The sequence below is a fragment of the Glycine max genome, chromosome 7, assembly GCF_000004515.6.
Source record: "Glycine max cultivar Williams 82 chromosome 7, Glycine_max_v4.0, whole genome shotgun sequence".
NCBI lineage: Eukaryota > Viridiplantae > Streptophyta > Magnoliopsida > Fabales > Fabaceae > Glycine > Glycine max.
The window spans coordinates 36,603,958-36,628,544 of NC_038243.2; the positions used below are offsets into that span (position 1 = coordinate 36,603,958).

Genomic DNA, 24,587 nt, shown 5'->3' on the forward strand with positions numbered 1-24,587 from the left:
AAATAAGAGTGCGGAATATTACTTAAACATCTTTCAGAGATGTAGAGTATAATTAATTTACTATACTTCTTATAGGATCGATTATATTGTAAGGATTTAATCTGAAGGTACTTGTAATAATAATTCTTTATAATACTAAATCATAAATTAATAAATTATTGAAAAACATTAAAATCACAATTTTGAAAACTTTTAACTTTTCAATGTTGTATTAATATGGTACAAAACTGAGGTAACGAAAGCACTTTGTGTTATGGATCGTAATCTAGAAAATTCTTCAAAGAATGTTGAATGAATTTATTAATAATATTGAAAGGATAGTGCAACAAAAATTTAACTTCCCCAATTTCTTTATCTCATTAAGAGAGAACTTTTCTTCTGATGCATATCCTAAGCATTCTTAGCTCTCAAGTATAAATGGGGTTGACCCCAAGCAAAATGACATATAACATTTTACTTATACATTAAACTCTCTTTACAAGTATTCTCCACTCAAGTTGTTGTCATGCAACAAAATTATTTAGAAAAAAAAGTTTAAATATTTTTTTATCCTTAATAAATATTCAATTTTTAAGTTTATTTTTTAATAAATTTTTATTTTGTGTTGAGTTTCTTATAAAATAATAATTTTATTTTTAATTTTTGGTATTTATTTTTAATTATTAATAAATTAATGAATTTTGTATTTATTCCTTAATAATTTTTTTCATTAGTTATTAGTCGAGACTAAATTAAGTTAATTTATTAAAAAATATCATAAAATTCGCTAATTTATCAAAGATTAAAATAAAATAAAAAAATCAGAAAAAAAATATTATTTTAATAGGAACTCAACTTAAAGTTAAAATTTATTATGAAATAAACAAAAAAATTAAACATTTATCAAGGATAAAAGCATTAATAAGCCTTAAAAAAATTCATAACTTGATTTCCAAGACTCACGTCTAGAATCAAGTAACAACACTTTGGTTATAAGTATTTTTTAATAGAAACCACATCTTTGGTAAAATTAAACTATCAATAAATTTATAAAATAGTTACATCAAAGTCGTTCTCTATATTTATAGTCAAATTAGATGTGTAATCGATCCTTAAGGAAACTGAAGCCGCACCCCTGCGGCAAGCTAGCATTTTTCTAAAGATATTAGATGGGATGTTTCCTCTTATAGTTTGCCTGATTGATTTTATTTTGTAATATTCAGAATTTTTGGTATGTATGTCAGTGTGTTTTATGGTATAATATATATATATATATATATAGATAGATAGATAATTTTGCTTTAATCATAAAACTATTATGAGTAATAATTTTTTTAAAAATATTTAATACGATTACAGGACTAATTCAAAATGACTAATTTAGAATTACTGATTAAACTGAAATAATCTCCAAATACAAGGGCTGAATAATATACGGTTTGTTATTTGTGTTTGGGGGATTTTCAGTGTAATTCCCTTAATCTCCTGATTGTTAAAATGGATGAGTCTGAAAGGACCCTCCACCTAATTGTGCAGCACTGAGACGTAGACATCCATGAGGAGAGAATGCATGTTAATCATGCCACACAAAAGACACCTGCAGTGGCCGAATCTTCCATTTGATACGTACCATATATGGTGGGGAAAAGCCATCAAATGTGTTGTGGGTCTAGATCTAGAAAATTAGGACACCAAGCCATGACGAATGGCTTCATGTTTCTGACCTTTAGATTGAACATTTTGTTGCCAAATGAAAGAAAAGAAAAAAAAAAGTAGTTGTCATCTGTCAAATGAGCACGAATATACATATACATATATATATATATACATACATATATATATATATATATATATATGTAACATGCATCCATTTACATTCTCAAAAGCCAAAACCAATGAGAACCCTCCATTTGAAACTTTGATAGCTATAGGCGGTGATGGCGGTGGGACAAGAATATGATAGCATAGGTACGTAGTTCTACAGGTAGGGAACTGAGTAAGGAAGAAGTAATAGATTTGACTCAGAGTGGAGCCAACCTCTCTGCTGCCACAAGAATAATGGCATGCATAAGTCACTCAATAGATTGGATGGCTTCCAATAATTTTTAGGAAAAAACTTAGATACAACATCATACGTATTGTTGCTAGTGTTCTCCAATTAAATTTAAAATTTCACTTCGATAATATGCAATAGTGATATTTAATAGATTTTTTTTATTCTCCCTATAAAGTAAATCTCTAAATTTAATTTAATTGGAGAACAACACCTGCAATACCTATGATCCTGTATAGGTATGGTGTTGTATCTAAAGTTTTTCCTAATGTCTAGGGTGCCTCAACACCTATGAGCAATCTTGATGAAACAATTTTAGTACGTGTCAATACCTAAATAGTGCGAAGTCTAAACAAAAAATTAAAGAATTCTCTTCTATTGTTTGGTCTGTCGCAAAGGGCATCAACTGTTTTCATGTTATCAGTGGGGAATGATTCTGCATGATCAAAGGATTACTTTATTTGAGTAACGGTTATTGCACAACACCTCTTGTGATTTTACGTTAACTTGAATTACTGTGCAAATAGGTCCACGTATAAACAGACAAAATAATAGTAAAAAAAGGCTGCTACTGACATAAATTATTCATAGGTTACTGTACCTCACCTGACTTGGTTTGAGGTAGAATCACACTGATTTATACCTGGGAATCAAGCTTCTCTCATTTCCTAATTAGGCCAAGGCGCTGGCCTCATCCACAAGTTTATGACAATTGAGCATACGTAACTATTTTAAAGTCAAGAGATACACTTTCCAAGATAGGCACAATTATAATTTATTAATTAAAATATAAGAAAAAAATTATAATACAATACACGGATAACAACAAACAAATAAATGTATACAGATTTGAAGATAAAATCTCACTAGTTAGTTTTCTAAACAACACTATATATTATCTTATGAAAAACTTTTCCTATTCAATTTAGGAGTCAAATATGTGAGCTAATCCTTAAAGTAAAATAAAAAAAAAGTAGTGAACATAAATTAGCAAGACTAAACACAATTAAAGAAAAAACTCTTAAATAAGTAACTTTTTTTTTTCTAATGAACAAAAACTCGATAAATCTTTATATAAGCTAATTAGAAGAACATTCAAGGGGAAAAGTCTAAAAAGCTAAGGTGGTATTTGGTTGTGTGAAAATTAACAAAGAAATGAATGAAAAGTTTCAAAATTTGATACAAATCTCATACTTTTACCCTCTACTTTAATTTAAAATTTCATTTCAATTTCACTTCTTTCCATTTGTTTTCCACTCTACCGATGCATCATTCAACACACAGACACGATTTTATATAAATAATAGTCGGAAAAAAAAGAATAAGAAACTGTTAATGACAAAAAAGGTATGATTCCATAATACACCTCCATCCCCCGATCCTAACCCCACAGCAATGCCTCCCACTGACCCCTATATAACACTCCTCCCAAGAGTTAGAATCAGAACCACAAGATCGTGGGCTTATGTTTCAGTTTTAAGATAGATAAATGGAAACAAAGGATAAATTTACAACTCAGTATACTTTCACTATCCTGTTTGCACAACTCAGTATAATTATCACTAGGGATCATCCAAATATCTGCCTCAACAACGGATTCGGAATACCAACATTAATAATGATTTATTGTATTGTGTTTCCAACTAAAGAATCAGCGCTGTATAAGGTGTTTCATCGTATTACGAGTAGTATGTTCCTAACAAAAAACAATGAAAGCTACTTGCAGACAATAACGTGTGATAGAAATGCCATACAGCAAAGCTAACAACCAATCCTCCCTTAGTGGAAAATGACAGTTTGATGAATGGATAACTTCCGTGTCACCCATTTTTTTCTACAAAAGAAAAAGGCATGAAACCACCTTTAGAACTTAAATTCCTTATTCCTCTTGGACTAGCCCTCCTTTTCTTGCATCTTTCTCTTCTTCCTCTTCTCATTCTGCACCAGTTGGTTACACAATTAAATATACAAATAAAAACCAAAGTTATTAATAATAGCAACAGCAACATGAGCGAGTTTGTAAGATATGAAAATTAAATGTAGCACACCTCTGCCACCATGTCACTGAAATCCTCACGCTGATTTCATGACTTCCCTTCCTCCCTTGCTTCTTCATACCTGGAACAGTTCCAGCAGAGGTAAGAAATCAGAGCCATGATGTTAACATCACTAACAGGCAACAGAATGTTTTTAAAAGAAATAGAATTCATACTTTGCGGATAAAACATTTTCCTTGGCATCCAACTCTTCTGGCAGTAAAGTGACATCCACTTTATCTGACTTTTGACCTCTAAGTAAATCAACCTGGAAAACATGTTATCCCACTAATCAATATCATCACAAGAAACCCCTCCCCCTTTTCTCCCTAAATATAGAGAGGAAACTCTTTAAGTTTTACCCTTTTAGACCCTGACTTGTCCTGGGTGCCAGTGTTAACCACATAACCGGAGAGAAAGGGACATCAGGACTTTTTAATAAGCAAATAATTGTGAGGAAGAAAAAACAAAAATGTCACCCAAATATTACAAATAAAAGGTGCCAATTTTGCATACGTGTGTGTGATTCCAAGCAAAGTTCCTGGAGCAATTTTTTCCTCCTTCTCAACAAGAACTTTCATGGAAAAAACATGATTAATGACAAACAATTGATCAAAGAGCTAAAACTGATGGAAGAGCAGAAATAGAAACACTCACCTGATAAAGAGGCTTTTCAGGTTCCTTCCTTTGCAGCTTACGAAGGTCAATAACATCATGTGTCTCCACTCCAGTGGGAGTGCTGGGAAGGAAAATGTAACAGAAAATAGGAAAGAAATGAGTTCACAAACACAGGAGATTATACAACAAGCCCAAAACCATACCTTGACAGACTATCAACCACCACTCACACACATGCAGAGTAGAGAAATATAAACATGAACCAATTTAGCAAGAAATTCATGAGGTTGGTTCTTTAGGTTATTTATTAACCACTGCTGAACTAAATTAGTCATGTGATAAGTCCTTAATTTCCATTTATCATGCTATTCCCAAGAAAGACTGTAAAGTATCCATGAAAAGAAAGAAATCCAATAATAAAAGAAACTAAAACGGAAAATCATACCTGGACAGACTATCAACAGACTGAATACCAGCTTCAAGTTCCTCCTCCTCCATTTCTTCTGATTCATCCTCCACTTCTTCCTCTTCCTCCAAATCACCCCAGTGTTTGGTCTTATCAACCGGCTCTTCCTGCATTGTGAGAACACTCAAGTAAAATACAACTAGAAATACCATGAGCCAAAAAACCATATTTGAGTTGATAAGTGCTCCTCAATTATAAATTAAATATTAATTACTTTTTCTAGCCCAGTAAATTCTGCATTCAATCTACCTCAAGAATAACTTTTAAGAATGAAAAGAAGAGGAAAAGAAACAATGATAATAAGCAGTGTATTTGGATATATGCAAAATGGCTTGATAAAAACCTAAAGCTGATTTTATTTCTAACTTCAAATTTCTCTCATTTTTATCTCTATCATGTTTTCATGGACTTGAATACAAAGGAAAAGAGGACATAACACACCCACACACACTGAGATTAGAGACAGAGAACAAGAAGTTCCATAAGCTTCAAACATTGAACATAAAAGGAACTTACTTGACTTTGTCATCGAACATAAAAAGGGCAACATTGAAAGATTGTATCAAAGAGAAGAAAACCCTCTAATTACATAAAACTTCTATGTAAACCAACCTCATAATTAGGCTGGTCTTGTTGATGAACACCAAAAACATCTCCATAAAGTGGACTGCCATACTGTTTAGGTGCAGACAAGAAAAAGTGATCAAAGAGGTGAAAAGGGGGAAGGGGGTGGGAGAGCACTTTAATTTATTTTTTTTATCAGCAAAAGTATATATATATTATATAGAATATTAAAAATAGTACAAGCAGTACTGTTGTATATACATCCTAGCATTTGAAAGGTGCAGAACTGTGGTGACCTAATACATGCTAACCAACTTGAATTAGGAAACCAAAGATCTAGCTAACCACTAGGTACCCATCCAGCCTAACTTGTTTTATATAAACTATCCCCCCTCGACACAAAGAACTATCCCTAATGTTACTGGACCATGGGTGAAACGGGATATCAAATGATGAAAAGAAGAGTGAATATAAAAAATGTACTTCATCAACAGGAGGCTTGCCCCAGCCACCAGGATGGTAACCAAAACTTGCCCCAGGGGGAATGGGAGCATTCAAGCCTGGGATCTTCAGATGAGGATAAGATGAAGGAGGACCATACAATACCTCTGGTGAAAAAAATTGATGTTATGAAAGGGCCAGGACCAGAAGAATACAACATACATGCCACAAAGACACTGATATTACCTGCATATTAATAAGCCATGGTGGAGGAGCACCCTCAGGTATACCAAGAGCTTCTTTTAATTCATGTGATAACATGCCAGGTTTCATCTCCCTCAACTTTACCTGCACAGCATTATATAAAATAATAAGAACCAAGTTATAAATTTTATAGGTGCTGATAATCTTGACACTTAACTAGATCAAGGGAAGCATCTTAGCAAAATAAGTTTGATGATGTGATCTTCAGACCAAACATTCAAAGAAAAATACTTTATACTTTTGACAACACTATAGAGAAATACATTAAATTTCCACTACACAAGGAAATGATATAGAGTGAAGCTAAACTCTCAAGTTCTAGGAAACCCATTATTCAACCAGAAATCGGATAAAGAGAAATATCCTGAGTTATCCATATTATACAAAGTATGCCAGTGATAATGAGTTAACTACCATTTCAATCAAAATACAGAATTAATACATAGAGTGTACTACAGAGTACAGAGTTAAACCAAAAACCCAAGTTAAGTGATAACTTATTCAGCTCTATGGATTAAAATATGAAAATTGAAAGTATTTTAAGAATCAAAGAATTTGAAAGAAAACATATCAACAACCTGGTACTCAAGAAGGCAGATTTCCCTAATAGCACCAGCAACATAAGCAATACTGCCAACAACTAGATAACAACTAATCTGTTTATAGATTTCAACTTCAAAAAACTAATAATAATGACCTACTGAACAAAATGCTGCAGCTGAAAAATACATTTACAGCACAAATCTAACAATTTCCTCAACTTAATACATATGACTCAATGAGCTCATTGATCTTCCAGTAACAAACAGTTTCTTAACTTCTATATATAGAGATCAATCAGTACATGGACACTATTGCACATTCTTGTTGACATTAACTCAGCCAATGAATTATGCAATATTTCAAATCTTGTGCTTGCAATTAAAAATGAACTGTACCTCAAATTCTTTTCCTTCATGATATAGGTCCCCAAGAGATGTCCGCTTTGGCTTTGTCTGATAGTTAAAGAACACATCATGAAAAACCTAGCAGCCAAGAAACAGTCACTTGAGAAAAGGTAGAAATTGTTCTGACTTCTGAATACAGCATAAAAACAAGCAAGCAAGACAAAGAGTGCAAAACTAGAATAGGTAAAGATATAATAAAACCTGATAATCAATATCCATTTTCCCCATTTTTGGTTACATGCGTTCTCTTTGCTTTTGCTTCAACTTTTTACTGTGCTCTTTCTCAATATAAGCCTGCATGAGAAAACAGAAGATAACCTGCCAGGTAAGAAGCAATTGCAGTAATGCAATAAAATTACTTAAAAAAGACAAACGCATACATTGCAAAGAGAAAGTTTCATGTTATATCAAGTTCAGTTGAAAGAAACAGCAAAAATCAACTACGGATGTGAAAGAAATCTATATAAAACACCAGTCAGAAAATTAATAAAACATCAAGATTCCAATATAAACAAAATGTTAGTAAAGATCAATAGTAAAATCAACACAACATTTGATTGAATAAAGTGTAATTTTGTGATGGATCATTAACACTTCAGCAGATTCAAAACACATCCATCAAATAATTTTTTAAAAAAGAATCTCAATAATAAATGAATATCTTCCCAGTAAACCATTCAAATTATTTTAAAGGATCTCAACACACAAATCAGAAGTTCAAAATAATATGTTCCTTCACATCATGATTTTCAAACAGCAGTAACATCCCGTCATTGAATTAGCAATGCTAGACCAACAAAGTTATTTCAGAAAAGTATAGAAGTGTGACTTTTCAAATACACAAATAGCTTATTAATTTTGTCAGTAAATCACATAAACATTTTACTTCAAATATTACTTTATTTTTTTAAGGTGGGTCACTTAGACAAAGAGTTAGAACAGATGCAAACAGGTAAGATCATATTACCTGTCTGATTTTCTCAATTCCTGTGGCAGCAATGAAATCAGGAAGCTGAAAGGGTGGTTTCTCTATACCTCTTTTCCCCAGCAAAAACCATAACTACATTTGATGAGATATAAGTAAATTACATGTACATGACTATGAAGTTCTGTGGCCAAGCACTAAAACATTGAAGACAAGAGGAATTCACCCCAAGCATTAAGCACAATGAAAGGCATCTGAAAAATTCAAAGCAGAACTATTAGCAACTTAGTTATAAACAAGTGCCCAGGAGAATTACACGAGAAAAACATGATCATAAACCCTCACCATGTAACATCATATAACACCCATATTAGCATGCAATCTAACAGAGAAATAAATGAATATTGAATCAAGGATGCTCATTGCCAAACACCTACAAGTCCACGCTTGGTGATTGCCACAACCGCTCCCCTGCAAGCATCACATACATACATATAAGAGAAACCTCATCAACATTATCTTCCTCACTCTATCCCTACATCTCACATGTAGACAACAATCATCATATATGCTTGCATCTTTAACCCATAATCATCGATTTAGATAGCTGAGACTAACCTGCAAAAAATTTCTCTTTTGGCACCAATGCCTAGATACAGGTACAGTATTTTGATAAGATTTCAAGAATACCAGCAATTTGGATCTGATGCAGTAGCATCCCACATCTTAAAAGTGAAAAAATAAAGTGTTAAAATAATGACCATAAGACTAGAAATTTAGGAATGAAAGCACAAAAGTACAAAACTACGTATACTACAAAAAATATTCCAACCTCAACAACATCAGGCCTAGAGAAAATCTGTTTCAGTTCTGCAATCTTCATCTGGCGTTGAAGCTGAGAACAAATAAAACTTTTAGCATAACAGTAGAAGGGAATGTGATAGTTAATTGAGCAAACAAAATAAATAAATAAAAACATTACAAATCACTATACCTTTTTCTTCTTGTTTGAGATGCCTTTCTCTTTTTGCTCATTAACGTTTTCTTCCTCTTCAGAATCCGAGTCTGCTTTCTTATTGGTAGTTGCATTCTCGACAGACTGGTCCCTCTTATCATTATCCTGGTTGTATCCAAGTAAACAATTCATCAAGCAATATATGAGCATGCAAGTACAATTAAACAATTGATACAAACTCTTTATCTCTGAACCAGTAACCTAGCCAAAACTAAATTTCTCAAAGATTTTTCTGAATTCTTCATCTAGCTCTGCACTCTCTGGTACATATTCAATTTCAACTTGCTCAACAACCTATAAATTGAAGAAAAAAGCAACATGAAACGGTCACACCATCATTTGTGTAGTAATGACATCGTATTTGAAGGCACTGGAATGTGTCACTCTTATATTAAAGAAAATATATATCTGCCTCACCTATGTAATTTCCAAAACACTCAACAATGACTTTGGATTGAAAATCGTAATAGTTCTAGTTTTCAATGGAGCTATAAACATACATGACATTTGAAGAGCATCTATAATAAAAATCACCTATACCTTCTTAGTTGCACTATAACAAACAATTCTAACATAGGGATCAAAACCCAACTCCTATAAATAGGTGAAGATGTTCTAAACTAATAATCAATAGACAAAGCTTCTTGCCCAAATTAAACAACTCAATATTATTTGGGAGGAGAGGATGGTGTCCCAGTCGAATGCAGGAAAAACCTCCAAAATTAAAGAGGTACTTATATTTACCTCACCCCAAAGAGACAAGTAGTTGCTTCTGTCAAATTCGAGACTCTGTCTTATTCCACTAGGCCAACCTCTCGGGGTTATGCATCCATGGGAGCTAAAACCAATTATTGTGCATAGGGGGGAGGGGTAACTAAGAAAATTTGCACTCTGCAATCCCAAGTCCCAACCTTCGTTTCCATTGCACAACTAGAATCATACTGTAATTTTCTAACAACAAAATTGCCATATTGAACCTACACACACTGAACTCAGCAATGTTCAGTAAGATGAAATTGGAGAGAAGAGAAAGGAAAAACATCCACATCACACATATCATTCTCCTTTCTTTCCCTTCCAATTCCCATTCACCAAACAAAATTCTCATGCTTCTCTTCTCTGCCTCACATTCCAACCTCCTTCACCCGAAAACTCTAACATGCAAAACGACGAGCTCCGTCCAATTTCACAAACCTAACTTTACTACAGCAACGTGAGAACAATTGCTAACATCTAATCGGTTCCTATCGTTTCCAGTGATAGTGCCATTATCGATTGCGAAGCTAAACAAACCATAGAGAACCGGAAGAAGGATGAAAACCTGCTGCGGATCGGTATTCTCCTTCGCTTCGTCACCGTCTTCGGTCGCTCTCCCGGGATTTTTTGGTGGCGGTGGCGGAGGAGTTGGAGTTGGCATCTTGATCGGCGTTGGAAACGACGCCGTTCTGATACGTTAACGTTGCTGCGGCCATTGTTGCGGGTTTCGGCCGAACGGAGTGGGGTAACCAACTGCGTTTTAGTGTAACGAACGGAGTTAGAACTTAGAAGAAGTGTTCAGTTTCCACGTGGCTTTGGCACGTGTGGGAATCTGTTGGTCCTTTCGCGCTTTACCGAGTGTATTTCGAAATCTCGAGGACGAATGTTAGGCTGTTGCATTCTTTTCAGAGTATTTTTTTGTCATTTCAGAAGTAGAAAAGAAAATGCATTTCGAAATATAATTGTACATTCCACAAGTTAAAAAACAAGTGCAGGAAGCACTAGTCCCAATGCTAGGGTGAAGCTAGCTAGCTAGCCCAATTTGCAGCATTTTTTTAAATTTGTTTCTAGTATCTCAAAATTTGAAACATTTTGTTTTTAGAACATTTTAGAGGGAGATTTTAAATTGGCATCTTAAATATTTTTTATGGATCTTAACTTAACACATCGGGTGATGTAAGATTTGATGATATCTGTTTTATTTTCTTTTCTCTTTTAGTGGTAGATCTAATTTTAGGATTAATCTAAAATTTGACTAGGATATAAGAAAATTTAATCAAGAATTATTTCCGTCAAATATTAAATTTGAATATTATACAAATAATTTAATTTTAACTTTGGCATATTAATAACTTATGTGCAATCCCTTGATTAAATCATTAATTATATATCATCATAAGTTCAATTGTATAATTAATTAAATTTAATTCTCCACCCAAGTTTCAAACCAATTGTCAGACCACTTGAACCCAATTTTTATAACACCAATTCAATCACTTATGATTAACTTTAAATTGTATAATCTCTTACTGATCTTCGAGATATGTCTCCCAAGTAATGAATAATAACCATTCAAATGTCAAGCTCAATAAGCCTAGGATCATTTTGATGCCTACGAAGTTATTTCATAGACTGAAATGAGATATGACACAGATCTTGACCCAAAGTGCTCGTGTTCTACTAAGCACATGTCTTATTTTGACTCTCAAGCAAATGTTCTTTGAATAAAAGTGGGCAGAAATCTTTATTTTTTAGATAGCACGAGTTAAAGTGGTGTTGAATCTTTGCATTACATTTATATATGCTCGAAATTGTATTATTTTATGTGATAAGAGTGATTGGTTGTCTTGCTCACAAATGATTTCATGTGATAAGAGTGATTGGTTTGAAATGTAATACTTGTTAATAGATGAATTTGTATGTTCTATTTATGATTTCATTATTTTCCTAAGCTTACTTTTGTGTGTTAGCTATATGTGTGTTTGTGATTATTACAACAATGTTCCCTGGAGTAAGCAACAATGATCCATCAGCGAAAGGGACCATGTTTAGGGAGGAGTCCTTATCAAGTCAACAAACACAATGATGGCATGTTAAAAGATATAGCTGATAAGGTGGATTAGATGATTAAAGAAAAAAGAAAAATAAAGAAACTAACATATTCAATTCTCTCTATTAATAAAATTAACATTGTCAATAAAAAAATAATGGTGTGTTATCTTTAGTGGATGTAGGATGTAATCTTGTGGCCAATGAGGGAGTAGTGTATTTGGTATCTCTTTTCCTTTTAGGTGTATGTATTTATGATGGGTAAACTTCCCTTGGCTCACACATTTAGTATTTCGAGATAATTGGATTTTATGATGCATATGGTTTGTAGTGTTATAACTATAAGGCACAACTCTTCACTGCTCTTTACTTCCCTTGGCTCACACATTTAATATTTTTATATCCATACGTTGGTGTGGTGCTTTTATTTGCAATGTCACGCGGTGAATACTACACGAAACGCGAAAAAAAAATAATACGTACTTTTACAAATAATCTAATAACAGTTTTTATAAAAATTGAATTAATTAGAGGATGAGACAATTGAGGTCATGTAGTAGCAATGGTTTGTTACAAGCTTAAATTCAAGGATATAAAAATTGCTGTTGGGATTAACCAAGATTGTCCGAAGGAAATGGTTAAGCTCCCTCAAAAGGACCATGATGAAAAGGTTGGGAAAAAGTTGTTTGCGAGGCCCTCTCATTCTATTCGCTAGATTGTGATTGTGGTAGCGGGGAGGGATTCACTTTTTTAAGCATATAATAATTGGTTAGAATAGAAGTTATGATGCTCTACAATCCATTTTTTCTTAATAAAAAAATAGCTGTTACTACTAAGTACAAGCTATTGTTGACAACCATTGGACTAGCATTGCAAAAATCCTTTTCTTGATAATAGCTTCTTTTTTGCTTGACAAAGTTGGAAGATGTTGCTTGGTTACAAGCACAAGAGGAGTTGTTTGTGGTCTTACAATATAAAAATTCAACTTGACCATGATGCATACATCTTAGAAAAAGCTCTTGTGGCATGATATTGATTCATTGACAAGCATATTAAGTTATTAAATAGTATTTAATAAGTAAAAATTATTGTATCCACGAGAACTTATATAATATTTAATAAATATTATAAATTTTTACTATTTAAACTAACAAATTAACAATGATGATTTGAACATGACATTCAACAATAAAAATACATTAAAACAAAGTTACAGGTTACAACATTTTTTGGATTTTTGATACACAATAAAACGGTATGAAATTCAAATAATGAAAGTTGTTGGAATTAAATTTCACCAAACCAAACTCTTTTTGTACTAAAACGTAACACTCAACTTGTAGTCCAATGTTAATATGGATCACAGTTCAAGCATGATATTCTAAGTGAAAATACTTAAATTTTTTCATTAAATGTCAATCTTATGAACATTTAACAAAGGAACTTGTTTTAAGCTCAAAGATAACTATTAATCCTCATCTTATTCCTAGCTCTAAGGTTTAATGGACATTTTTTCACAATTCATGATAAAAAAAAACATTTTCCAATAGCAATTTCATCTAAAAATCAAGTTACGGATGGTCAATCCATAACAAGCATAAAATATAGAAGTAAAAATGTAACATTGAAGAACAAGATGAATATATAACAATATTTCAAGAGAAATACATGAAAGTATAAGATTCAGATACAATCTAACTCCAACAATGAAAAATTTAACTATCTATCTCTATGAGTAACATCCAAAAGTAAGATGAAAAAAAGAAAATAAAAGAAAGGAACTTTGAGAGAACAAACTTGGACAAAGGAATTATTTTTACAAGTTTAGAATGTGATACCCACAAATGAAGAGACTTAGTGTCCAAAAAGACGTTTGTGCCGTGGAAGACATTGTTAAGCCTCCCACCATAAACCTTTCCTAGGCTCTTCAATTTTCCCATAAAGCCCAATTTAAAAGGAAAGTTGATAACTAAGGTCCGGATTGAGTGATTTTCTGTTTCTAATTTTGAAATTAAATCTGATTTATGTTTTGAGTTCTTAATTTTAGTTTATTTGGATTTTTAAATTTTAAAAAATTATTGTAAATTAAAAAAAAAAGTCAAATATTATATCTTATCGCGTTTCATTATAAAATCATGCAATAAAAAATATCAACACAAATAATTAAACATAGTAAAAATAATTAAAAAACATTAAAAAAAAAAAAAAAAATTCTACAACTAAAAAAGTTTGTTAAAATTATAAAAAAAGGTTCTACAATGTTGCTTTGTAATAGTATTCCCATCTAAAACGTTTTCTCATCTATAATTCAATGCCTTTATAAATTGGTATTTGATCACTTATAGTACATTGATCATAGATTCCTATAGATAATTAAAGCAACAAGATTGGAGATACTGTAGGAATAAAAATATCAACAGGAATGCAATGAAACAACAATGAATTTACCTATTATATCAGTACACAGCATGAATGATCACAATTGTTGCAGTTCCATAACAAGTGTTGAATGATCATAGCAAGGAAAAAAATACAATGAATTTCTAGGAGTACAAAAAACATAGTGACATTAGTTATGCCCTTTGATCCATGTAGGATCTGATGCCAGACAAATTTGAAGTTTGATCCAAGAAAGAAATTTATTAAATGCTAATAATACCAACAATAGTTAATTAGTAATGGTCCTGATATATTGCTCCAAATTCTGCTCTCGATGCCTGCTCATCATGCGTATAGGAGGAAGTTGCATTGTGTGCCACATAAGAATCATCTATACAGTGGTTGCAGTGCAGACTCAGGTAATTTACTCTCTGTTGGTACTCCTCTCTGACAAGCAAACACGCACAAACAAAAAACCCCTTTCATCAATCTATTCCCCCAAATCTACTCCCTGAACTCAACCTGAAATTTGTTCCTAATCTTGCTTCTCCATTATCACACACATACACAGTGAGAGAAAGAGAGAAGGAGATACAAAATGAGTGGCGACGAACGACAAATGGAGGCGACGAGCAGCGAGCAGATCTCGACAATGAGCAGCAAACTAGAGGTGAGGGGGAGAACAACAGTGACCGACGATTGACGACTGGCATAGATCGAAGAGAGGGAGACCACGAACAGATCACATCAAGGAAGGGAGCAGCCACAAACAGATTGCAACAAGGAAGGGAGCGACCACAGGGGAGGGAGATCGGTGGCGAACAACAACAAGCAAACGAGTGAGGGGTGAAGGGAGAGCAACATGAAGGGAGTGAGAGTGTGAAGGGTCGTGATTGCTTAGGGTAAAGGGTAACTAACAAAAACAACAAACAACAAACCAAATTTTGCTATTTCTCAAATGGGATAACTTTTAAAAAGATGTGAAAAACAAACTCAACCCACTTTTTGTCGAATACGTTTTCGTTTCGAAATATTACATTTTAAAATGAAAAATCGAAGACTGACAACCACCCCCGAAGAGGGCTCGGATAGTGATATTTCCTATCAGACATTTCTCTGTAGTCATTATAACAAATAAATAACGTAAATAACAAGGTTCATATATCTTCCATAAGAACTATATCATGAATGCCTCGACCATATATTTCTCTACTTTAGCTCATACGTAACATTATGGTTTCAGATGCTATTAATTTGAGTTTCACCATTTTTTTTACATGACATGATTTATACTTTGTATCTGTTTATCATCAATACAATGAGCTAATGAGGCAGCTAGTATTGCTTTCCGTAACAACTGCAACAATATTAAGAGAACCTTCCCATACAAGAAAACAAGAGCACAGGAAAGTTCGTGGATAACACTCAGGCTCAGCACAGCACACAGGAAATTGAAAGTGAAACAGAAGTTCTTCTAGACAATAACAGTCTCAACTCAAGAGGACAGATATTCTGTAATATTTCACAACGATATAAGATTTTCTGTGCATTTATCATGCTTTATCTTTAACTTCCAGCGATCTGGCTAAATATCATTGTTAAATCACACACATTCTTCACTAACATTCATCAAATATCTATTGTTTGTTTGAGCATTGAGAAATAAAAAATATATGGAAACATGACCACTTAAAAAATTCAAGATACATAATATTACAGTCAACACGAACCATCTTCAGCTCATAGAACCGCAAACTTACCTCTAACTGGCATACTGCAAGAGCAGCAACAAATTTCAAAGAAGCCCTCTTCTTCTTTTGTAATCACTGACTGTCAGCGTCAACGCATGCCTCCTGCCATCGTTTTCAGAGACTCTAAATCCAACTGTTGCTTCTATTTTTTGTTTTCTTGCCATAAATCCTGCCTGAGCTCCTTGAGCCCCGCCAAACTTTTGAAGTAATGCTAATGAAATTGGCAGCTCAAAGTTGTGCAGCATATTTGACTCTGTCCCTTGATCCACAGGAGCACTTGTATCCACCAACTTCCCAGCACCAGCAGCAGCTTCCAAGGCAGCAGCAGTAGCCACCATGCCAGCCTCTGCAGTCACTGGTGCTCCTGTTCCATTGCTGCCAGCACCAGCCACATTGCCATTAACACTATTATTTCCAGCAGCAGCCTTTTCACCAGGTTTTGCAGCATAGTAATTCCTTGATCTAGTCCATCTCCTTGAAAATGGATCATAACCTGCCTCCCCTGCTTTCAAACCTGTATTCACCGGCTTCATTTCAGAAGCATTCTTGAAGTTCTCAAACCTGTTTTTTCTATTCATCTCAGCCAGCTTCAATGCCTTGGCATCCTTCTGCTTTGCTTGTCTCGATGCCTCTAATTCTAGCAGTCTTGTCTTGATCCTCTCAACTTCTGCCTCATCATACTTACTTTGTGCTATCTCCAATTCCCTCCTCAGTCGATCCTTCTCAGCAGCAACATTTAGTGGCCTTGTTGAGGCAGACTTTTTCTCTTGTAACATCTGCTTCACAGTAGCCGCTGAGTAGACAAATGTGATGGCTTTTTGGATAGCTTGTTTTTTTTCTAACACGTCTTGTTTGCTTGGCATCCGGCCACCACTGCGATCTACTTCCTTAACCCACTGTTTGAACTCCTCTTCAAGTGGAGCAGAGTCACTAACCATAGCCATTTGCCACCTAGCAGCAGAACTTTCATTTCCCCAAACAACATTCAAATACTTGTATGTAGTTTTATTTTCTAATTTATACTGTCGATCAGGTTCTGAAGCATCAACATTTTTCACCATGCAGAGCCGGTAGATTGGTCCAGTTTTTGATCTACCAATTCCCACTCTTACAAAGCAACCAACTATTAACTCCTCAAAGAAAGGCTCCATAAACCATTTGGCAAGTTTTGATCTGCGAATAGTTATTTCCTTTACATCCTGAAATGATGGACCCTCAGACCCAGCTAGTGCCCTGTCATCATCACTGTCAACAATTCCTCCATCCCCAGTTGACCCTTCATCGTCACTATGGGACCTACTTTCGCTCTCACTATGACTTGAACTACTGAGACTTGTTGATGTGAATGGTTTGCGCTTTGGTGGAGAAAAATGCCGGGACCCTGCATTTCTTGATGCCTCTCTTAGTCTCCGGTGAGCTTCCGGATCTTGCTGTTTCAATCGCTTTGCACGCAATTCATTTAACGCATCATTCTTGGCTGACCTGTCAGCAGATCTGGCTGATGCACGCATGCGCGATGATGACATGGGTGGAGACTGTTTTCTGGGCACTGCTACCTTTCCTTTCTCACGCTTTGATGCTATCTTCCCCAATAAATTTTTATCATCCTTTTTCGTAGCCCTATCCGATAAGATCATCTCTCTTTGTAGTTCAGTCATCTCAGAAAGCTTTCGCCTGTCATCCTCATCCTTGTAGAGATCATCGCCAATATTTGATTCATCACTGCTATCGCCATCACAATCGCTGCGACCATCATCATCTGCTTCTTCCTGACTGCCTAAATCATCATCTCTTTCTGTTGGATCTAATCTTTTCTTCAGAGGAACTTGTGATCCAGAGGGCTTTCTACTTGCATAATTGAGTTCGTCATCTGAATCCTCATCCCTAGAATCACTCCCACCATCTGAATAGGCGCCATCATGTCTTCTCCTTGAAGATGGAAGAGAATGGCGATTTCTCCCAGCTGTACCAGTTCTCCCCGCAGCCTCCAATAGCAAATTCTCCAAATCGGCCATATTTGTATTGGCTTCAACCTAAATCCTATCCTGCATAAATCGCAAAAATCCACAAAGACCGCTTCAGATGGGAATATCATACATAAAACATTTAGTTCGGTCCATGAATGTATCTAAGCCATATAAGGTAGTAGTTATGACATACAAACATATTCAACACATGGATATTCAATATAGGGGAGTAGAATTCAGAAAAAAATTGACTCATGGCTTGTGTAGGTACACGGTTTGACTTTGACATCTTTTACATTATTACCACAAATTCTTTTAAAGAGAACGCAGTGCGCGGTACATGTGCCGTGAATTTAGTACACAATATGCAGGGTTATTGATAGATTTATGTAAGCCACACAAGTCGTAGTTATGATATACAATAATGTTCAATGCATCTGTGCGGATAGTCAACATAGGAGAGTAGAATTAAGATAAGGATTGACACACAGTTCATGTCGGCAAGCAGTTTGTCACCTTTTCCATTATTATTGCAAGACTTCCTTTAAAGATGAAAGAGAACCCACCCGGGATGCGGTAGTATGCACTATGCAGGATTATTAAGAGAATTATGTTAGCCACACAAGTAGTAATTAAGATATACAACAAGAGAAATGCTAGCAACACACTCTTTTGAACACACTAATATTGGTTGAAATTTATTGGAATCCACAAATTTTGGTGGGTTGAACTCCTTTTGTTAACAAGCCTCTCTCCTAATTTTGTAGGTTCAATAAACTATGAAGCACCGACACTGACACAGACACCGGACACATGGACACCTGTAATATCCAAAATATAAGACATGGACACGGCTATATATGTATAATTAAATAAAATAAAATTACATAAAATTAAATATGAGCGATATGCATAAAAGATCTAAATTGAAAATCAAGATTTATATATTCATCATCATCTCAAAAGAACTTTTCCTATGATAATGAGTCTCACAAAAAATACTAAGAGACCTCATTATACAATTTGTACACTTTGTTTCTTTAAACTTTGCGTTCCAGTGTCGTGTCCAGTGCTCCATCGCCGTGTCGGAGCCGAAAAGAATGGGTATTTCAATTAGGACACTGGTAGGGCATGTCCGACGCACATCATACGGGCGTCGGTGTCGAATTCGTGTCGGACACCCGGACACGGCAAGGGACTGGGGTGCCCGTGCTTTATAGTCAATAAATTTTAACCAATGGGGAGTATGTTAGTAAGAGACTGTGTTGCTAACATTCCTCTATACGACAATGTTCAATGCACCCAAGTGGATATTCTATATAGGGGAGTTGAATTCGGATATGGATTGAAACACACTTCATTTAGGTAAGTAGTGAGTCATCTTTTAATCTATACCAATAGATAAAGGAGATACTTCTTTTGGTAACCACCTTTTGGTCTCCACTTTTATTAGACCATTATGCCCTTAATTAACAAAATATTAACAAATATGGATGTAATCAAACACATGAAGAGGAGAGGACATATCCATCTTTTCCTCTCCATTTTTTAAACTCCTCCATAGTTCTACCATCAACTACTAAGCAACTCCTTTACACATTTTTTTCTTCTTATTTTCCACTTGAAGATGTAACTGCTCCAACGTGCTCATTCACGTTTTTGTGCTTGAAAGCAGTTTATATTTTTACAACTCCCACAATTTACCCATGCATTTTCACTTCTCTTCTCTCTTCACCAACCCTAAATGCACACCCCACACCCCACATCCCACATCCCACATCCCACACCCACTCCTATATAGCGCACTCACCACCATCCCTCTGCTCACTATTGTGCCATCCCTCTGCACCGCCGTTGCGTTGTCCCTCTGCTCGACGCCGTTGCATGGTCTCGTTGCAACACTGCTGCGACTTCGCACTGCTCGAACCACTTCGTTCAGGTACTTCCTCTGGTTGTTTCTACAAACCCTTCTTCTCTGACTATGAACCACTGAAATTGAAACCCTTGAATTCTCTATGTTTTATGAACGTGTGTGCCTGATTCCTCTATGTGAGTCCTTCTTTTTGCAGTAACACCATGTTTAGAGGTGAAATTTTGTGACTACTTTCAAGTGGGGTACTGAAATTGGTTAAAGATTGAGTTTTGGGTTTTGATTTTTTTTTTCCGTGTTTGAGTATTGGAATGCTAGGACAAACAATATAACCCCTGTAAGTAACAATCGTGTCTCTTCTAGCCACAAAAACTCAACCGCTTTGGTCATTCACGTTTTTTTTTCTAGGTGTGATGGATATGTGTTATATTAAAGAACACCATCAAAGGGAACATGGCTTGGATGATATTTTTTTTCCAATTACAATAGGAAAAATGTTCAAACAATCTTTAATTTTTACACATATTTTTTATATTTATTTTATATATTTCTCCATTTCTCTTATTTTTCTCTTCACCAAATATCTTAATTTGAAATATATCAAAAAAAATCCTTAGAATTGAAGTATATACACCCTAAGAGCAAAGATAATTAAAGATCAAAATAAGAAGAAAAAATTCAACATGTGACATAATAATATTACCATTTCAATATTTCACAAATGCATTTATCAAATAGAATGATATTCAAGTATGTACAACAAATGGTTTGGTCAATTGTGTACAGATAGACATGTATTTACAAATATAATATATCAATTTATCATGCTATCATAACAAAGAGACATAAGAAGTAAAATTATGTATACTTTACAAAGTATATTAAACTAAAATAAATGTGACGGCGAAATAGAAATGTGGACACACAGACACTACCACTCCTGTGTTTCTGCTAGTTTACTATTACATGACTTCTTTTTAACAGAAGTGGGTTCATCTAGGTAAGCAGTTTGTCATCTTTTGTCATCTTTTACGTTACTATTAGAAAACTTCCTTTAAAGATAACCCAAAATGCGGTACGCATGTGCTGTCATTCACAGGTTTATTGAGAGAATTATGCAACTAAGCTCATCTCAACAAAAATCATAACTAAACTCAATAAGCAAAGTACTCCCTCAGGTCTAATTAATTTCGATTACTTCCTTATAAAGCCAAATCATAAAATCCCCCTTAAACAGTATTCAAGAACAACAAGATCTAGGAATGAAACAAAAGAATTCATAGATCGCGAAGCTTACTGCTGAAGAAGCTGCCGTGGAAGCAAATTTCCCCACCTTTGACGATATGGGAATGAATTACAAAGACGACAGTTGAACGTGTTTGACTTCAAATTTGAAAACGTCTACAATGAAAAAAGACAGGGTTTAATCGTCAAAAGAAACTAAACTAGGGTTTGATTCTTGAAACTTGAAATTCTAAATGGAAGATTGCAGTAACTATTTTAAAGAAACAGAATATCATGAGAGAGAGAGGGAGAGAGAGTGCTTACAGAGAGAGGAAACAAGGCGATATAGTGCGTGGAACCACAGTAAATAGAGAAGTACTGAACAAACCCAAGAACAAGAAGTTGCTTTTGTTGTACATTTCTTTTGGTTATTTTCCGAAAAAATTATTTTAAAATTTAGTTGGAAGTGAAAAATTAATTGGTAAGTAAAATTTGAAAGTTATAAACTAAAAAAATAGTTTTTCAAATTATAAGTGTATAATAAAATTTATTTTGAAGTAATTAAAAATTTAAAATGATAAAAAAATTATTATTTATTTAAAAAGATAATTAAAAAATTAGATAAATATATTAAGATAAAAATAAAAAATATATAAAAAATTAAAAGTTATCATTTTTTGGAAAAAGTTACTATAAGTATCATTTAAAAACATTAGAAATTGCTAAAATAATTATTTATTAAACAATTAGATAAATTTTTCAATTAATAAAAAAAATTAAAAACTAGAATAAATAATCATTTTTGTACAAAAAAATTGATAAATTTATCCTCGAAAGAATGAAAATTCAAACTTTAGTCTCCAAAAATAAAAAATGTGATAAATAATTCATCCATTATCTTCTCCACGTTAGCATTCCGCATCCCACATTTTAGTATTTTATAAATAATTTTGGATTTTTTTTGTGTTATCATTACACAAATTTTACCTTTTCAATTCTTATCATAAACACCACATAAACTAAAAGATATTCTAAGATGTGTACCTAAAAAAGATAATTTTTTAGTCTAAAGATTAAATGAATAATTTTTACTTCTTCTTCTTTCTTTTTATTTTTTTATTTTTTTTCTACCTATGGAATCTAACATTTTACATTTGTTTCAAATATCAACTTCAGTTATTTTACCTTGAATAAGATTTTTTTTTTATTTTTTATTTACAAAATGGTAGAAGTTTTAAAGTGAGTTCCTGATTCAATCTTGACTAAATTGAACCTAAATAAATAAATTAGAGAAAAAAAAACTAATTTAACCTAAAAATTAAATGATTGTGTTAAAAAAATTAAGAGTCTTGTTTATCCCCTAGTTTGAAATAATGTGAGAATCAATTGACGCATGAAGGATTATAGACGTGAGCTTCCAATAGGTGTTTTGAATTATGATATATAACTTAATAACTTAAGAACTATAATCAGATAAAAACTAGTATTATTGTTCAAAAACGCTACAAAGGGTTTATTGAGACAATTGTAGAAGATTAGGTGTTACTTAGGATAAAATGATAGTTAAAGGTGTCTATTTGTGAAAGGGTAAAAGTTTAGGGTGCTTATATGCTCTTTTCCCTTTATTTGTTAACTAAGAAATTCAATATTTATTTATTAGACAACTCCGCATATTTCACGAATTTCCTCTACTGTACAAGAACTTCATCTAACAAAGCTCTCCCAGCAAGCTTCACACATTTAGCTTCAGCAATCAATCATTTTCTACTGCACTTTAGCTAAATTTCCCACACTTCACAATCCACATACACCATTCATGACGAAAGTCCAATGTCAACCAACTGAGCTGAACTAAACCCCTTCATTAAAAAATTGGAAGAAAATTTATATCTTGTCTCAAAAGTTAACGGAATGTTTGGTTTGGTTGTTTTCTATAGAAAATGATAATGAAATGTGTTTGGTTGGATTTTTAAAAACATAGGAAATAACCAGAAAATAAAAACAATAAAATATTATTTGCAGTGTTTTTAGTTGAAAAAACAGAAATCTCATTTTGGATAAAATGAAATTGTGATGACAATTAATATAATTTCAAGCAAATCTAAAAATACAAAAAGACAAGAAGTCAATATATCATACATTTTTAATATTTTTATTTCATAAAAACAGAAAACGAGAAGTCAAATCAAACATATTTTCAGAATTATAATCTTTTAAAAATAAAAACAGTTTTCAAAAAATAAAAATAGAAAATGAAAATGCAAACCAAACACATCTTAAATTTTCCACACTTCACAATCCACATACACCATCCCTTCTCAACCAACTGAGCTGAACTAAACCCCTTCAGTAAAAAATCTAACTTTTGAGACAAGATATAAATTTTATAATTTCTAGCTTTTTCCTTCTTTTTATAATCTGCATCAACTTGGTTTGTTCCCACACCGCACTCTCCAAACTTTGGCTAAAAACTATGGCCCTCTAATGCTACTTCATTTTGGGAAGGTACCAGTACATGTGGTCTCATCTTCTGATGCAGCACGTGAGGTGATGAAAACTCATGACCTAGTCTTTTCAGACAGGCCACAACGTAAGATAAATGACATCCTCTTGTATGGTTCCAAAGACCTGCCAAGTTCTAATTACGGGGAACACTGAAGGCAATTAAGGAGTCTGAGTGTGTTGCACCTTCTGAGTACCAAAAGGGTTCAGTCTTTTCGCGGCGTGAGAGAGGAGAAAACGGCTAGAATGATGGAAAACATTTGGCAGTGTTGTTGTGATTCCTTGCATGTGAATTTGTCTGACTTGTGTGCTGCACTTGCCAATGATGTAGCATGTAGAGCGGCTCTGGGAAGGAGATACTGTGGGGGAGAAGGGAGGGAGTTCAACATTGGTTGTTGGAGTTCAGGGAGTTGTTGGTTGCTGTCTCTGTAGGGGAGGACTATGTACTTTGGCTTGACTGGATGAGCAAGGTTAATGGTTTGTCTCAGAGAGCACACGGAGTGGCCAAAAATTTGGACCAGTTTATAGATGAAGTGATTTCGGATCACGTTAGGAATGGAAGAGATGGGCATGTTGATGTTGATAGTGAAGAGCAGAATGATTTTGTGAACGTTTTGCTTTCCATCGAAAAGAGTAAGACTACTGGCTCCACAATTGATAGAACTCCAATAAAGCTTTGATATTGATAAGTAAGAACATCATTTGTTTTGTATTTTGCTTCGGATCTGAGGTTTTGTACATGTAATATTGCTTCTTGATTTCTGTCTTTGCTCTGGATGAT

The 24,587-nt window shown here is 33.9% G+C and overlaps 1 protein-coding gene and 1 pseudogene across 4 annotated transcripts; both read right to left on the minus strand.

Annotated features, from left to right (window-relative positions):
- Positions 1 to 3,895: 3,895 nt before the first annotated feature.
- Positions 3,896 to 10,986, minus strand: LOC100804940 (splicing factor 3B subunit 2-like; annotated as a pseudogene).
- A 5,039-nt stretch (positions 10,987 to 16,025) lies between these two features.
- Positions 16,026 to 21,687, minus strand: LOC100818650 (protein RTF1 homolog). Of its 4 annotated transcripts, XM_014778115.2 has the most exons (4): positions 21,629 to 21,680; positions 21,378 to 21,481; positions 18,727 to 18,796; positions 16,026 to 18,288 (listed from the first exon to the last, which is right to left on the minus strand). In XM_014778115.2, the coding sequence occupies exon 4, from the start codon at positions 18,256 to 18,258 to the stop codon at positions 16,288 to 16,290; it is 1,971 nt and encodes a 656-aa protein (XP_014633601.1). In that variant the 5' UTR covers positions 18,259 to 18,288; positions 18,727 to 18,796; positions 21,378 to 21,481; positions 21,629 to 21,680; the 3' UTR covers positions 16,026 to 16,287. The 4 variants fall into 4 exon arrangements, with proteins under 4 accessions (XP_014633601.1, XP_003529309.1, XP_025985092.1 ...); XM_003529261.4 differs by lacking the exon at positions 18,727 to 18,796 and having other exon boundaries at positions 21,629 to 21,687; XM_026129307.2 differs by lacking the exon at positions 21,629 to 21,680 and having other exon boundaries at positions 21,378 to 21,607.
- Between the last annotated feature and the right edge of the window lie 2,900 nt (positions 21,688 to 24,587).